Below are 18,004 nucleotides of genomic sequence, written 5' to 3'. Positions count from 1 at the left end.
CCCTCCTTCCTTCCTTCCTTCCTTCCTTCCTTCCTTCCTCTCTTTTTCTTTCTTTCTTTCCTTCTATCTGTCCGTCCTTCCTCCCTCCCGTCCTTCCTTTCTCTCTTTCTTTTTTCCTTCCTTCCTTCCTTCCTTCCTTCCTTCCTTCCTTCCTTCCTTCCTTCCTTCCTTCCTTCCTTCCTTCCTTCCTATTTCTTTCTTCCTTTCTTTCAGGTCCCACTTATGAGTGAGGACATGTGGTATTTCTCTTTCTGTGCCTGGCTTATTTTGCTTAACATAATTTTCTCTTAGTTCATCAACATTGCTGCAAATGGCAGAATTTCATTTTTTTTTATGGGAGATTAGTATTCCATTGAGTATATATACCACATTTTCCTTATCCAGTCATCTGTCAATGGACATTAATGTTGATTCCAGCTCTTGGCTATTGTAAATAGAGCTGCAATAAACATGGCAGTGCAGGTGTCCCTTCGAAATAAAGACTTACATTCCTTTGGGTATATACCCAGCAATGGGATTGCTGGATAGTATGGTAGTTCTATCTGTACCTGTTTGAGGAACCTCTATACTGTCCTCCATAATGGCTGTGCTAATTTACATTCCCACTGACAGTGTAGGAGGGTTCTCCTTTCTCCATATCCTCACCAGCATTTGTTATTCTCTGTCTTTTTGATAACAGTCAGTCTAACTGGAGTAAGAAGATATATCAGTGTGCTTTTGATTGCCATTTCCCTGATGCTGAATGATGTCGAGCACTTTTTCATGTGTCTGTTGGCCATTTGTATATCTTCATATGAGAAATGTGTATTCAGCTCCTTTGCCCATTTTTTAATTGGGTTACTTGTTTTCTTACTGTTGAGTTGTTTGCGTTCTTTGTATATGCTGGATATTAATTCCCTGTCAGATGCATAGTTCGCAAATATTCTCTCCTGTTCTGTAGGTTATCATTTTGCTCTCTCAATTGTTTCTTTTGCTGTGAAGAAGCTTTTTCATTTGATATAATCTCATTTGTTATTTTTTCTTCTACTGTCTCTGCTTTTGGAGTTATATTAATAAAGTCTTTACTCAGTCCTATATCCTGAAGTGTTTCCCTATGTTTTTTTTTTTAGGAGTGTTATGGTTTCAGCTCTTATAGTTAAGTCTTTAATTCATTTTGAGTTGATTTTGGTATGGGTGTAGTTTCATTTTTCTACATATGAATGTCCAGTTTTCCCAGCACCATTTATTGAAGAGGCAGTTTTTTTCCCAATGTATGTTTGTATTGCCTTTGTCAAAGATCAGTTTGGCTGCAAGTATGTGGGTGGATTTTGGTTTTCCTTTCTGTTCCATCGGTCTGAATTTTGGTTACGATAGCTTTGTAGTATAGTTTGAAGTCAGGGAGTGTTATGCCTCCAGCTTTTTTTCACTCAGTATTTCTTTGGCTATTCGGGGTATTTTTTTTGTTCCATATGAATGTTAAGATTGGTATCTTTCTATTTCTGTGAAGAATGTCATTGATATTTTGTGGGAATTGCATTGAACCTATAGATCGCTTTCGGTAGTATGGACATTTTCACAATGCTAATTCTTCCAATCCAAGAGCATGGAATGTCTTTCCATCCTGTTGAGTCCTCTTAATAGATGCAGAAAGAGCATTTGACAGAATTCAATATCACTTCATGATAAAGAGTCTTAGCAAATTAGGTAAAGAAGGAAAGTATCTCAACACAATAAAAGCCATATATGACAAAACCAATATCATCCTAAAGGATCAAGACAAGGATGCCCACTGTCACCACTCCCTTTTAACATAGTATTGGAAGTACTGGCCAGAGTAATCAGGCAAGAGAAAGAAAAGGCATCCAGATTGGAAAAGATGAAGTCAAACTGTCCCTGTTCGGAGATGACTTGATCCGATGTATGGAAAAACCTAAAGACTCTACCAAAAAACTCCTAGAGCTGATACACTATTTTAGTAAAGTTGCAGGAAATAAAATCAATACACCAAAATCAGGAGCATTTTTATACTCCAATAACAAACTGGCTGAAAAAGAAAATAATAAAGCAAGCCCATTTAAAATAGTCACCCAAATAGAAATCAGTTTGACTGAGGAGATGAAAGATCTCTACAATGAAACCTACAAATCACTGCTGAAAGAAAGTAAGCCTACCACTCCAGGGAAACAAACTGATAGTGTTTGCTGCCAATGATAAAATTTGAGCTTTTAAGAAAAAATTAGAACTTTGGGAAACCCAGCATCAAGCAGACTCCCATGGCACCAGACTCTAGTATCCATGGGATGAAACATCAGTCCCATCCAGAACCATGCAGCCCCAGGTTTCAGGCTTGAGTGGTGAACTCAATCACCAGCATGTACTAATGCTGGGTCAATGTCAGTGGCGGGTTTTGGACAACACTCAGCAACAAGGAAGCATCAGCAGCCAAGAGCTTCAGGCATGCCCTACCATCCAGAACCATGCAGCCCCAGGTTTCAGGCTTGTGTGGTGAACTCAATCACCAGCCTGTACTAATGCTGGGTCAATGTCAGTGGTCTTGGGTTTTGGACAACACTCAGCAACAAGGAAGCATCAGCAGCCAAGAGCTTCAGGCATGCCCTAACACTGTGCTGGCAACAGCAGCTATAGGCTTTGGGGCCATGTTCAGAATCCCTCAATGGACTAACTGGTGAAGGGCTTTCTCAGATAAAGCCAGTCTGGAAAGACCAGAATAAGTATCTACTTCTTCAAATGCACAGAAATCAACACATGTTATAAAGATTAAGAACAATAAGTGTGGGGCTGGTTGTTTAGCTCAGTTGGTTAGAGCATGGTGCTGATAACACCAAGGTCCAGGGTTCCAGGGTTTGATCCCTGTACTAACCAGCTGCCAAAAAAAAAAAAAAGAAAGACCAAAAAACCAATAAGGGAAACATGATATTGTCAAAGGGACAAAATAAAGTGCCAGTGTCCTAACCTAAAGAAGATGTATGATTCATAAGTACTTCAAAATAACTGTTTTAAGGAAGCTCAGCAAACTTCAAGATAATTCAAAGAAGCAATTCAAAAAAAGGAGAGAAACAATAAGTGATCAGAATGAAAAATTTAACAGAGAGATTGAAATAATAAAAAACAATCAAATGGAAATTCTGGAGCTGAAAAATACAATGAACAAAATGAAAAATTCAATGGACAGCATCAACAGCAGAATTGATGAAGCAGAAAAAAGAATATGTGAACTTGAAGCCAGATTATTTGATAATATACTGTCTTAGTTTTCTGTCACTTAAATAGAATACCTGAGACTGAGTAATTTATAAACAAAGTATGTTTTCTGAAATTCTGGATGCTGGGAGGTTCAAGGTCCAGGGTGTGCAGTTGGTGAGGTACTTCTTACTGGGGATGTTTTGCAAAGTCCCAAGTCAGTGCAATGCATCACATGGCAAGGAGGTAAGAGTTTATTAACATGCTTCTTTCTTTCCTTATAATGCCACTAGTGCCACTCCTGTGATAAGCCATTAATTCCTTCAGTCTGTAAATAGGTTAATCCATTTATGAGGGCAGAGCCCTTATGATTCAATCACCTCTCAAAGGCCCCAAATCTTGATACTGTCACAATGGTGATTAGGTTTCAATATGAGTTTTGGGAGGACACTTAAACTGCAGTATATACAGTCATAGGGAAAAAAAGTAGAATGGAAGGGAAAGAAGAAAGCTCATGGGACTTATGGGACAGTATGAATACAGCAAATATTCAAGTCACAATTAAAGGAGAAGAGAAAGATAAAGGAGTAGAAAGCTTATTTAAATAAATCATAGCAGAAAACTTTTCAAACCTGGAGAAAGATGTAAATATCCAGGTGCATACAGGAAGGTCAAAAGTCTCCAGTCAGATTTAATTCAAATAAGACTATCCCATGACATATTACAATCAAACTTACAAACAAAGACAAATAGAGGAGTATGAAAGCAGCAAAAGAAAAGAAGCAAATAACAAATCAGGGAATTCCATTATGTCTAGCAACAGACTTCTCAGCAGAAACCTTATAGGCCAGGAGACAGTGAAATAAAATATTCAAAGCATTCAAGGAAAAAACCAAAACAAAACAAAACTGCCAACCAAGAATACTGGACCCAAAGCTGTCCTTCAGAATTGAAAGAAGGATAAAGACTTTTGCAGACAAACAAAAACTGAGAAAGTTCATCACCACCAGACCTGTCTTACATGAAATGCTAAAGGAAGTTTTTCAAGCTGAAAGAAAAGGCTATTAATGAGTAACACAAAAGCATCTAAAAATATAAAACTTACTGGTAAAAGTACACAGTCAAATTTAGAATACTCTAATACTGTAATGTTGGTATGTAAATCACATATATCTTTAGTATGAAGGTTAAAAGACAAAATTATTTAAAATAATAGAAGCTGCAATAATTTGATAAGGGACATGCAATATAAAAATGTATATTGTGACATCAAAAATTCAAAATGGGAGAGTTGATTATAAGTGTAGAAAATATTTTTTGATAAAAACTCTCAACAAATTCAGTATAGAAGGAATATACCTCAACATAATAAAGGCCATTCATGACAAACCCATAGCTAACATCATAGTTAATGGGAAAAAGTCGATAACTTTTGTCTAAGATGCAGAACAAGGCAACCCACTCTAGCCACTTCTGTTGAATCTAGTACTGAAAGTCCTAACCAGAGCAACCAGGAAAGAGAGAAAAATAAAATTAGAAAGGAGGAAGTTAGTTATATTGTCTCTGCTTAAAGATGACATGATCTTATAGCTAGAAGACCCTAAAGACTCCACCATAAAACTGTTAGAACTAATAAACAAATTCAGTGAAGGTGCCAGATATGAAATCAACATGCAAAACAGTAGTGTTTCTATACACTAAAAGTGAACTATCTGAAAAAGAAATCAAGAAAATAATCCCATTTACAATAGCTACAAAAAATAAAATGCTTAGCAATAAATTTAACCAAGGAGGCAAAAGATCTGTACACTAAAAACTATAAAACATTGATGGAATAAATTGAAAAAGACACCAAGAAATAAAAATATATCCAAGATATTCCATGGATTGAAATAATTAATATTGTAATATGTCCATGCTACCCAGAGTGGTCTACAGATTCAATGAAATTTACCAATAACATTCTTCACAGAAATAGAAAAACAATTCTAAAATTTGTATGGAACCACAAAAGATCCTATATAGCCAAAGCAATCAAAAACAAAAAGAGCAAAGCTGGATGCATCACACTATCTGACTTCAAAATATGCTACAAAGTATAGTAACCAAAATAGCATGGTACTTGCATAAAAGCATCCACATAGACCAATGGAACAGAATAGACAGCCCAGAAATCTACACATTTATAGCCAACTGATTTTCAACAAGGATGCCATGAACACACAATGGGTAAAGGGTGTTCTCTTTACTAATGGTGTTGGGAAAACTAGTAATCCACATGCAGAAGAATGAAATTAGATCCTCATCTCACACCATATACAAAAATCAACTCAAAATGGATTAAAGACTTGAATGTAAGACCTGAAACTATGAAGCCACTGGAAGAAAATGTAAAGCTCTGTGACCTTGGTCTGGGCAATGATTTTTTGGATATGAATCTGAAAGCACAGGTAACAAAAGCAAAAATAGACAAATGGGATTACACAAACTAAATTTTTTTTTTTTTATTTTTTTTTTTGCCCCACAAAGAAAACGACAGACTGGATAGACAACCTACAGAATGTGAGAAAATACTTGCAAACCATGCATCTGACAAGGGGTTAATATCTGAAATAAATAAGGATCTCAAACAACACAATAGCAGGAAAAGAAATAAGCTGATTAGAAAATGGGCCAAGGACCTAAATAGACATTTTGCAAAAGAAGGCTTACAAATGGCCAAGAAATATATGAAAAAGGTGCTCAGCATCATGAATGTTTAGAAAAATGCAAATTAAAGCCACAATGCAATATTACCTCACGTCTGTTAAAATGGCTATTATCAGAAAGAGAAATATTAAGTGTTGTGGAGAATGTGGAGAAAAGGGAAACCTCATACACAGTTGCAGGGAATGTAAACTAGCACGGCCATTATAGAAAACAGTATAGAAGTTCCTCACTAACTTTGAAAAAACTGTTATATGATCTAGCAATCCTACTACTGGATATATATTCAAAGGAAATGAAATCACTATGTTGAAGAGGTATCTGCACTCACATATTTATTGCAGCATTACTCACAATAGCCGAGATATGGAATCAACCTAAGTGTCCATCAACAAATGAATGAATAAAGAAATTTTGTTATATATATACAATGGAATACTATTTAGCTGTAAGAAAGAAGAAAATCTTGTCATTTGTGACAACATGGATGAAACTGGAGGACATTATATTAAGTGAAATAAGCCAGGTAGAGAAAGACACATACTGTGTGATCTCACTCATGTGTGGAATCTACAAAAGTTGATCTCATAGAAGTGGAGAGTACAATGGTGGTCCAGGGGCTAGGGAGGTTGGTGTGTGTGTGGGGGTATTTAGGGAGATATTGTATTTTTGAAAAATGATAAGAGATTAGATTTAAAATGTTCTTGCCACAGAAATGATAACTATGTGAGGTAATGCATAAATTAATTAGGTAGATTTAATCATTCTGCAATGTGTATATATTTCAAAACATCATGTTGTATATGATAAATACATACAATTTTATGTCCATTTAAAAAAATTTAATGTTTGTCAGTTTTAATTTTTAATATGTTAGATATGAATAGATACAATCCACATAAATAACACGAGGATAACTCAAAAACTCATGGAAAGATTTATGTTATCTTTTGCTTCTATTTTTCCATAAACTTTTTGAAGTACCCTTGTATCTTTGTTATCCTCAATAATTTTTAAGAGTCTGGGGGGATCCTGAGACCAAAATGTTTGAGAAACAGTGGCGTGAAAACATTAACCAGTTTCTGTTCTCTCTATTGTCATATCTTAAATGCTGATTAAAGAATGAATTTTTATACTAGATTTTTTTTTTTTACAGTATAGGATATATTCTGTTAAAGATGGAAAAGATGGCAAATCTCTGCCGTTTATGTTGTGTGACTCAATGGGGCTGGATGAGAGAGAGGGAGCAGGACTGTGCATGTGTGACATACCCCACATCTTAAAAGGCTGTGTGCCAGACAGATATCAGGTAAGATTCCTTCAATACACAAAACATTTCAAATCATTTTCATGGATACTTTTCATTTACATTCCCATAAGGCAATTTCAATTGCTGAAATGTGGTTTCAACATGGACCAGCACTATACTTTCAATGAGTAAGTATTTATGTAAGGTAAGATTCCTTCAATACACAAAACATTTCAAATCATTTTCATGGATACTTTTCATTTACATTCCCATAAGGCAATTTCAATCGCTGAAATGTGGTTTCAACATGGACCAGCACTATACTTTCAATGAGTAAGTATTTATGTAAGAAAAGTAGAGTGACTGCTGTTGTTTTCTATAAAACTGAGAGATAAAGCCAAAAGGTGGGATTTTATTCCTCCAGGTTCCAGGAAAAAGTCATGGGGATATTGTGTTTATGTCGTTCTTTACAATGTTGTAAACTTAGTGGTTTGATCTCTTGCACTTTTTTGAACATATAGACAAAATATTGGAACAATTGACCTTTTTCTGTTAAAGTGTGATATTATACCATAAGTGCTTAGGCTTCACTACTAAATACCAAAGATCCAAAGGTCTGCTCTGCCACACTAGTGGTGTACCCAGAGCAAGTTATGTACTTGTCCCTCTAAGTCTTATTTTTTTTTAATTGTGAAATGCAAGTTTAACAGTGCTCATCTCATAGGGTGGCTGAGAAGATTAAATGAGATGATGCACTCTAAGTTCTTAAAAAATTAGCCCTTATTATTACCAATCTTTTAGGTAATGGATATGATAGAATCAGCCTTAATTTCTAAACAGTAACCTCCTTTGCCTCTTTATTGTGCTTGATCAGAAACCTTACTTGTGTAATCATTTATTCATTCTAAAATCATTTATTAAAAACCTAGTTTGTACCAGACACTAAGCTAGTTACTGAAAACACATAGTTGAATATGAACATGGTCAGGGAGAAGGAGAAATAAAGATACAGGAGGAGGATGAGAACAGAAAGATGGGAGAAATCATGAGTATACTAAAGCCCTTGTTTTTAATAGTGGGGAGTCAGGCAAGATTATTGTCTTGTGGTAAGGAGACATTAACTTGAATATTGGCATTTCTTTTGTTTCACTTCAATTTATGTTTTCTTCTGTAAAATTAAAATAAATGGCTTTTTCAATATATTTTTTTCTCCCTTTCTCTCGATCCATTAGTTCATTTAAGCATGCAAAATGCTTAGATAGGAGTCTTAAATAATGTATAACAAATGTTAATGGTATTTATTTCTGGAGACTGGGATTTGAAGTTAGCTTTAAAAAAAAGCAAAAGAAACCCCCCCATTCTTTGTGTTTTCCTGCAATATTTACAGTGGATAATTATCATCTTTACCAAAGCAGTACAATTTTTTTCTGTAAGAAAGATATAATGGCCTAATGCTGAAAGTGGAAGGGAAATGTGGAAAGGGTACTACTAACTAATCTGGGGAAGGAATAGCTTTGGGTTAGGAGGGAAAGTTCCAGTTTGGGGGTTAGTAGTGGTGGTATTTGAAGCACAAACTGTGTCTTAAAGAATTAGGAAGAGACTCTCTGGATTCTGAATGTTACCTTATGTTTCTGTAACAGTTGAGTCCCCAGAAACCAATTTCACCCAAGCACCCGACCTTCATCACTTCTCCATCACTGAAGGACAAAATTCACTGTGTGGCCTATGTCTTAGACATCAACTCTATTAACAATCTCTCCTCTAAAATGGTGGAAAAGTTCAAACGAATTCACAAAGAAGTACTAAACTGTGGTGAGTCTCACTGTATATATTAAAACATTTTATTTTGGAATAATTATACATTCACAGGGAGTTATAGAGATAGTTCAGAGACATCCCATGCATCTTTCACCCAATTTCCTAAGCCCTGACTGGTTGGTGGCAGTAGCAGGTAGAGATCATTCACAAGTTTGACTGAAGAAAGGCCATAAATCCTAGTCTTTGATCCTTAAAGACTAGACTGGCCATAATTTTTCGTCATGTGTGATTTTCCTGTAGCTCAACAGGGGAAGCATCTCCCCACACTATGTGGACAGACTAGGAAGATCAAAACCAAGAAACTGACATTGTTACAATGTGTGTGTATAGTTCTGTGTCATTTTATCACACGTGTAGATCTATGTAACCATCACTACTATCAAAATACAGAGCTATTCCATCACTACAAAGATTTCCCTCATGGCACCCTTTACCTTCTCCCCATCTTTAACTCCTGGCAAACACTAATATCTTTTCCATTTCCATAATTTTGTCATTTTGAGAATACTATATAAATGGAGTCATACAGTATGTCACCTGTTGAAACTGGCTTTTTTGACTTGGCTTAATATCATTTGAGATCCATCCAAAACGTTGAGTATATCAATAGTTCATTTTTTTAATTGTTAAGTCATATACATATACCACATTTCACAGCACAGATATACCACAGTTTAACCATATTCTATCAAAGGCTATTTTGATTGCTTCCAGTTTTTAGCTACCGCAAGTAAAATTCCTGTGAACATTAGAGTACAGGTTTTGGATAGACATAAGTTTTCATTCCTCTGGAATAAGTCCCTAGAAGTGTGATTTCTTGACCATATGGTAAGTATATATTTAGTTTGTTAAGAAATCACCAAACTACTCTCCAGAGGGACTGTACCATTTTACATTTCCACCAGCAATGTATGGGAGATTAGTTTTTTCTGTATTCTCACTAGTATTTGGTATTATTGGTATTTAAAAATTTTAACTCTTCTAACAGGTGTGTAATGATATCTCATCATGGTCTTAGTTTGCATTGCCTAATGACTATGACATTTAACATCTTCTTGTGCTTATTTGCCTTCTGTATATCTTCTTCAGCAAAATGTCTCCATATCTTTTTGCTTATTTTTTATTGTGTTATTTGGTTTTTTTTTTTTTTGAGGTTGAATTTTAAGAGATCTGTAAATCCTAGATCTCAGTCCATGTTAGATATAAGGTTTAAAATAATTTCTTCAAGTCTGTAGTTGTCTTTTTATTATCATTTTCAGCCCTGCCATCTCTCTTCTTTCATACTGGAACTCTGATGACATAAATTACAGTTCTTTTGTCACAGTCCTACTGTTAATATTTTCTGTCTTTTTGCTCTCTGTTTTTCAGAGTGGGTAATTTCTTTTGCAATAGCTTCAGTGTCACTGATTCTTTACCCTGTCCTCTCCGTTCTGCTTTTGAGCATATCAGTTGTGTTTCTTATTTGGGCCATTACATTTCCAGTTATAACATTTTCTTTCTTTTTTTTTTCCTTTTTGTCTTTTTTCGTGTCCGGCAACAGACTGCAACCCTCAGTGTCGCGCCCGTACCGGACCGGGACCGGCAACGGGATTGCAACCCTCGGTGTTGCTCCCGCACCTCGCTCAGCCAGTGAGCGGCCGGTCTGTATGTGGGATCCGAACCCTCGGCGGGAGCGCCGCCACGCTCCCAAGTGGCGCACTGTAGCAGTGCGCCACCGGGCTGGCCCCCAGTTATAACATTTTCATTTGGTCTTTTTGGTATTTTCTATTTCTTTGCTGAGACTTTCTGTTTTTCTTTTGTTTCAAGCATGTTCCCACTTGGTTGTTAAGTATTTTTATGATGGTTGCTTTAAAATCTTTGCCAAGGAATTCCAACGTCTTTGTCATTTAATTAGTGCCAAGATTTTCTGATTAGCTTTTCCCATTCAGGTTGAGATTTTCCTGGTTTTTGGTATGACAAATGACTCTTAATTATATCTTAGATATTTTGGGCATTATGTTATGAGACTCGGGATCTGGATCTTTATTTATTTATTATTTATTTTGTTGGCAGGCCGGTTCGGGGATCTGAACCCCTGACCTTGGTTTTATAACACCATGCTCTAACCAAATGAGATAAATAGCCAGCCAGAATCTTATTTAGACCTTATGTTTTAACAGGCCTCCTTTGACATGGGGATCTGGACCCCTGACCTTGGTTTTATAACACCATGCTCTAACCAACTGAGATAAATAGCCAGCCAGAATCTTATTTAGACCTTATGTTTTAACAGGCCTCCTTTGACACTACTGGAGTGATAGTACAGGTTTCCCATAAGGCCTTGCTTGATGCCCTTGGGGAAAGGCACTTTGCTACTGCTCCCCATATGGCCTCCACTGACAATGCAGGTGCTAGGAGGCTCCTTAAAGCTGGGTGAATGGTGGTTAAAGTTTGATCTCACTTGGCCTCTTCTGACACTGGAAGAGAGGGAGACAGGCACCTCATTACTGCTGATTGGAGTGGAAGTCCAGGATCCCCAGGGAGTTTCCATCGACACTATCGAGGGGAATTTTGTTAGCACAGTGCAGACATGAATGTCCTGACTCCCTGTTTGTCCTTCTCTGACACTACCTTGGCAGGGAGTGAGGGTTAGGGAGGGGAAGGACACTTGCACAGATGGGGCTGAGGTGATTTCTGCAGTGTTTGGCTGGGTAGTGTGGCTGTTTTCTGAAAGTTTCCTATCTTGCTAGGTTTCCTCTTTTCTCATGCTTTGGCTAGAGAAAACAGATTTTACTTTTCTTTGTTTTTTGCCAGCTCCAATTGGCATTTCCCGATTGTGGGCTTCTCCAACAGCCAATCTGGGATATATGAAGTGAAAAGAAAACCTAAGAAACTCACCTCTGTATTGTTTCTTGGGTTTTAAGGTCTCTAACCAGTCTCACTTCTCTTCACCTTTCAATCTTTGCTTGATTTATGTATAATGCCCAGAGTTTTTTTATACTTAGTGAGAAAAATAGGGGAAAGTCTGTCTATTCCATTTGGTCCCAAACTGAAGTTCGTCCTGTCATTGAACTTCCAAAAAACTTCAATGTGAAGAGCTCTTCGGGTGTTTATACTCCAGAGCCTTGTCATATAGTGTATTAGTAGAAAGAACATTTATATTTGGGTTCTGAAAAAAGCTGTGCAGTTTAATGTACAGAGCATGATCTTTGTGGCTAAGCGAACCTAAATTTTAAAGTCATAAACTTTGATCTTGAAAAAGTTAACAAGTTCACAGAACTTTAGTCTCCTCTTCTGTAATATGGGGACAATAAGTTCTGCATCTGAACTTAATAAACTATGTATAAACTTTCATACCACTACAAATATTTAACTAGTAAATGTTAGACATGCTCAATGTAGGCAAATAAACATATATAAACATTTAACAGATCTAAAATTATGGTAGGCTTGGGATAAGACTTAGAGAAGAAGTGCTAAGATTTGAAATAAGTTTTTCAAGGACATATGGCTACATACTGTGCTGGGTGGCAATATTTAAAGCAAGTAACTGTGCTGACTGAGGACTTCTAAAAGGACACTGCATTCATTTCGAAACAGAATCGCATTGTAACAGACTGAAAAAAAAAATATGTGTTTACTGAGAACTGCCCTCTACCAGAAGCCAGGTATTAATTGACCAGTTTTGCTAGTTATTCCTCTGGGACTTGAATGAAGAGAAGATAGTAAAGACAAACATTTAGTTATGGGAATCAGAAACACAAGATTTTTGTAAGGGGTAAATACTAAAATCTCTGGTGAAGGAGATCCACATCCTTGAGTGGTATTGGTATTATAAAATTCTGAATTTTATAGTATGATTTTTTTTTTCAAAAGCAGTTGTTAGCAAGCAGAACTTGCTTGGTTTAGAAGCTGGGTGTGATTGACTAATCTGATCTCTGTGGTTTGAAGGAGAAGGCAACAGTTCTACTAAGAATTGTAAAATCAGTATAGTTTACTTTTATAAATGCTTATACACATGAACTTCCTCTCTTTTTTGTGGTTCATTTTAGTCCCCAAAGTCCAGCAATCACTCCCCCCCCATTACTTTAACATACACTATTTGAATGAGATGGTAGATGATTGCAACTTAGTGTAAATTTAGTTGCGTTTAAAAGTGATCTGTCATGTTGGAAGAAAAAGATCATTTCTTCATTATAAGAACTTCAGGCTCCATACTGAGTTTTATTGGGGATATTTCATTCTCCAACTTTTAAAATCACCCTACAGAGAGCTGCTTTTACACATTTTTAATCGCCTGTTGACACATTGCTTAAATTTATGATGTAAAATAACTGATTTATCTATTTGACATAGGTATAGCATATGTAGCCTTGCTTACTAAAGTGAATAATTACAGTGAAGTTCTTGAAGAAGACTTTTTAAACATGAATAGATCTGCGACTTCTCAAAGCCAGGTAAAGAATGCTGTTTGTAACCAGATTATTATTGTAACTGTATCACAATCATACTCTGTGTGTGTGTATATGTGCGTGAGCATGCACACACACACAACATATTCACAAGTAAATGAAGAATTGAATAAATGGCCTGGTTAATTCAAGTTTAAATTCCATTTTATAATTATCTGAATTTCAAGTGTTCTGAGAGAATTTATCAAGGCATTGATTTTTGAAAATTTCTTTCTTGAATTTTATTTAAAATCCAGTCAAATTTCAAATATAAGACTTATGTTTTTTAAATATATTTTTTCACAGGTAATGAATGTCAACAAAATGCTAGGCATTCCTGTTACTAATATCTTGATAGTTGAAAATTATGCTTCAGAGTGGGAACTGGAACCTGTAAAAGACGTTCTGATCCTCTCTGCACTAAGGCAGATGCTGAGGGCTGCAGAACTAATATCTTGATAGTTGAAAATTATGCTTCAGAGTGGGACCTGGAACCTGTAAAAGACGTTCTGATCCTCTCTGCACTAAGGCAGATGCTGAGGGCTGCAGATGATGTTTTAGAAGATTTGCCTGTTGAGGAAACAGGTAATCTGGCCGCTTTCTGCTCCTCTTATAAAGCACTGGTGCCTTTGAAAAACCCTAAGCTATACCTCAGTTGGATGGCTGGGGCCTATCTGCCGGCCCTAGTCCTGATAGGCTGCCATGTTAAGATATGTGCTTCATTTCTGCTTTTGTTTCTTTTGTTTTCAGATGAAATCGCGGCAAAGATCCAGCTCTGCATGTGACATATGTTGCCTTGATTCTGAGACTTAGCCCAAACCTGATTGGCATCCCCTAATCAGAGTCAATCTCCATTGATGGCCTCCTTCAGACGCCTCCTTTGTTCATATTTTGCCTTCTGTCCTTGACAGCATCTAACTGATGGTTTCTTCTAGGATTAGTTATACATCAAGTCCAAAGGCCAACTTTGAGAAGCAGTGGGCTAAGACATGCCCTACCACAAACCATCCTCCATATTTCTGTGCCATTTACAACTTAGACTCTGTGATACCTTTCTAAACCTCTCCAAGCAAAAATAATTATTCCCTTACTAATTCTTCTATAGCACTTTATATAACTCTGTGTAACTACTAATCACATTTAATAATGCTTATAAAATAAATATATAGATATCTGCTTTCCTAAATAGAGTGTGAGTTCTTTGAAAAACAGGGTTTGGATTTTACTTGTCTTTGTATTCATAGAACACAGCACAGTGCCTGGTAATGAGCAAGCATAACCACCATGACTCTTCCTCCGCCTTCTCCAGACTGACAACATTTACTTTAAATTTTTCTCCATATAGAAGGGAATACTGAGAGAGAATAAAACTCTGGAGAGAGAAAATAGAAATAGAAAGTAAAGTGTTTCACTTATCTCTGGATAAAAATATGAATGACTATAAATAATTGAATTCAGGTTAATTAAAAGGAGCCAATACTTCTTAGCAACTTCCATTTTTTCTGTATAAAAAAAAATTTCTTCCTCTAATGAACCCATGACTGATTTTCATTAATTGAATTCCAAACCATCCTAGCCATGTCTCCAAAGTGGACTGAACAAATACATTTTCTAGTACGAGTTAGTAAGAAGGTTGTCTTGTACAAGTGCCCCAAATGATTGTGAAGTCTTCTTGGTAGCTGTCAAAGTTAGAACTATTAATAAAGAAAAAAAAAATCCCAGAAGACAGTTTTGTTTTTTTTTCTTAAAGCCTTCTTAATTCTCTTCTCTAAATTTCTTAGTGTTTTTCAAAAGAATATGCTGTGGTTCAATAGTTATCTATATTTGAACAGTCTAATTTACTTTTAATCAGAATTATGCTCTTCTTTTGGGTAGTCCTGGGTATTAAGAGGGCATGAGTTCCTCTGGGTTAGTTATGAAAAAAGAGATACTTCCTAAAGTGAAGCTTCAGGTGAAACTGAGCTCAAGTGACTGTCCAGGTGCCATGATTAAACAGAAGAGATGGGGTCTTTAAAAAAGATTTAGGGATAAAACGGTCATGGAAATCAAAGAATAGAGCCGGAAATAGATATTGGGAGCAAAAGCAGAGTAGCAACCAGAATAGTTACGAGACTGATGTAGAAGCAACAGGTCCAAAAAGTAAGATGTGTTTTTTCTCCATGTAATCCAGGGAGCAAAACAAGCCATGGGCACAGTTGGTTGGGGGAGACTGGAGGTGGCTGAAGTCTCACTGTCGTCCTCACTGACTATGGGGCCATAACCCACCCATCCCTATGGTGGAGCCAGAAAAAGACCTGGGCAGAAGGTGGGACTTTCTTATTCTGTTTAAAGGGGTAACATGAAGTGTCCTTATGAAGGAGACAGAGACTCTGAAAGGAGCAGGAGGAGTAACGGAGCGCTCACGGGAGATAAGCAATGAGGGACTGTCCATATAAACCAAATCTTTTTGGAGCATAAATGTTGAAACTAAATTCTCTTTCAGCTGCAAAAAGGACAGTGTTAGCTAAATGATGTCACAACTCCTCATCCTCTGGCTCTATACTGCTTTGGGAGCACTTAAACGTCCAGTGGAGTTTAATGTATATTTGAAATTTATGTTGGCAGAAACTGGGGAAGGGACCTCAAAAAGGGAGAAATTCATCTTTTATCTGGGGGGGGAGGAGGCCTTCCATTTTGTGGATTCCCCTGATCTTTCTTTGCCACCCTGAGGGGAAGTGGGACTTACCAGTTGACCACGTTTTAGAGGCCATCTGGGATTTTTGAAATAATTTTACATAATTTGCCATGGAACAAGTTGTACAGCTTAGCCAAAGTCATTACATTCTTTTTTAGCAAAATAGTGCTAAGGGACATATTACATAACATATAAATGTAGTGGGAAGTAGAATATCATCCTAAAGTGAGGGGATGTTGTAAAGACAGTTTCAACATAAGTGCTAGAGCCTTTGCAATGTGGGTAGGTAGGTTAGGTTGTTACATTAGGAAGTGTTTCTGATAGAAGCTTGTAGCTTTGTGCAAACTTACCCAACATCCACCTCAAAAAAGTACCAGGAGGAGTAATTGGGCTGGGTGATGTGTAAGTCTGTGTCTTCTTTAGATAAAACAATTTTAAAGATTATCACAATGCTTCTTCATAAAAAAAGCTGGCCTGTAATTTATTAATTATGACAAAATTAATTTGGGGACCCAAATAAGCCCCAAATGCTTTAGAGATCAGCTGATGAGTTACCAACTTTTAGGGATGTAACTCAATCTCATGCTAAAATAGCCACAAGATGGTAAGGCTGGTCACAGTACTCATGGTGTCCCTGAAAGCCATGGGTATTTGGAAGCCCTCAAGATCCATCTGTAATGGGATGAGTCTGTGGGCCAATTTGTGAGGACAGTAGATGAAGTAGATCTAGTTTTTGCCATCAATCTAAGCAAGATGGAAACTTGCATGCCAGTTGCAAACCCTTTCAAAATCTTTCTCTGGTGCTGGAGAAAATTCAGGCTGCTCTGGCCAGCGAGATCATAGAAGTAGGATTATAGTCAATAACCATCTGCACCCTCCCCACATCTCACCTTCTTCCTCAGCACAACTCAAACAAATAAACTCAAGCTGTTTCAGGTTCCAGGACAGGAAGGGCAGTGTAAGCAAAACTGGAAAAGGAGATTACAAGAATGGGGGTGCAGGTGGGGAAGTCTACTGACAAGCTATGCTAAACAATGTTGTATAAGTAAATATTTAAAGTTTTTTTAAAAATAATTTCTTTTGCATATTTGATGGAGTTTGGATGTATTATCCTCCCAGGACTCATGTGGAAATTTGATCCCCAATGTTGCAGTGTTGGAAACTGATTGAGTCATGGGGGCAGATCCCTCATGAATGGATTAATGCTCTCCCTGAGTGGGGGGATTGAGTGAGTTTTCGCTCTATTAGTTCCTGTGAGAGCTCATTGTTTAAAAGACCTCATGGGGGCAGATCCCTCATGAATGGATTAATGCTCTCCCTGAGTGGGGGGATTGAGTGAATTTTCCCTCTATTAGTTCCTGCGAGAGCTCATTGTTTAAAAGACCTGGCACCTCCCCCCACTCTCTCTTGCTTCCTCTCACCATGTGATCTGCTTGTACCTGCCACCTGCCTGCTGCTTTCCACCATGAGTAGAAGCAGCCTGAGGCCCTCACCAGATGCAGCTGTCCCAGAACTGAGAGCCAAATAAACCTCTTTTCTTTATAAATTATGCAGTTCTATTACAGCAACATAAAAAGGACTAATAAAACATTCTATGATAATGCTAAGATAAAAAAAAGGCAAGGAAACATATCAAGCCTCTGGGCTTGTTTGTCTTCCATTTTGATGGTGTGGCGTGGAAGTAATTCAAATGTGAATGGACTATTACAGTTTAAATAAGCATACCAAGATCAATGCACTTATGAGACTCTGAGTATATGAGACCTGTTCTGTCAGGTAGATAATCAGTGTTAGATTTATAGGGAAAGTTGGTTAAAGCATGGTGTTATGCTACCAAGGTCAGGGGTTCAGATCCCAGTACCAGCCAGTTACCAAAAAAAAAAAAAAAAAATGATTTATAGGGAAAGGATTGTCAAATCTCCATGACCTAAAAGGACAGGGAGAAAA

At 37.0% G+C, this 18,004-nt stretch overlaps 1 protein-coding gene across 2 annotated transcripts in view; it reads left to right on the top strand.

Moving 5' to 3' along the window:
- IFI44L (interferon-induced protein 44-like) overlaps window positions 1-14,569 on the top strand; it is a 17,998-nt gene extending 3,429 nt beyond the window's left edge. Inside the window, exons 4-9 of one of the 2 annotated variants that reach the window (XM_008579447.1) lie at window positions 7,043-7,195; window positions 8,776-8,947; window positions 13,289-13,389; window positions 13,690-13,808; window positions 13,913-13,968; window positions 14,134-14,569. In XM_008579447.1, the coding sequence (XP_008577669.1) occupies window positions 7,043-7,195; window positions 8,776-8,947; window positions 13,289-13,389; window positions 13,690-13,808; window positions 13,913-13,968; window positions 14,134-14,168 (636 nt within the window). In that variant the 3' untranslated portion in view covers window positions 14,169-14,569. Of the gene's footprint in view, window positions 1-7,042; window positions 7,196-8,775; window positions 8,948-13,288; window positions 13,390-13,689; window positions 13,813-13,912; window positions 13,969-14,133 lie in introns of both variants that reach the window. The other variant, XM_008579446.1, reaches the window with a different exon arrangement.
- Window positions 14,570-18,004: the final 3,435 nt, after the last annotated feature.

This window comes from Galeopterus variegatus, unplaced genomic scaffold (assembly GCF_000696425.1).
Source record: "Galeopterus variegatus unplaced genomic scaffold, G_variegatus-3.0.2 Scaffold1888, whole genome shotgun sequence".
NCBI lineage: Eukaryota > Metazoa > Chordata > Mammalia > Dermoptera > Cynocephalidae > Galeopterus > Galeopterus variegatus.
This window is presented reverse-complemented; position numbering and strand designations above follow the sequence as displayed.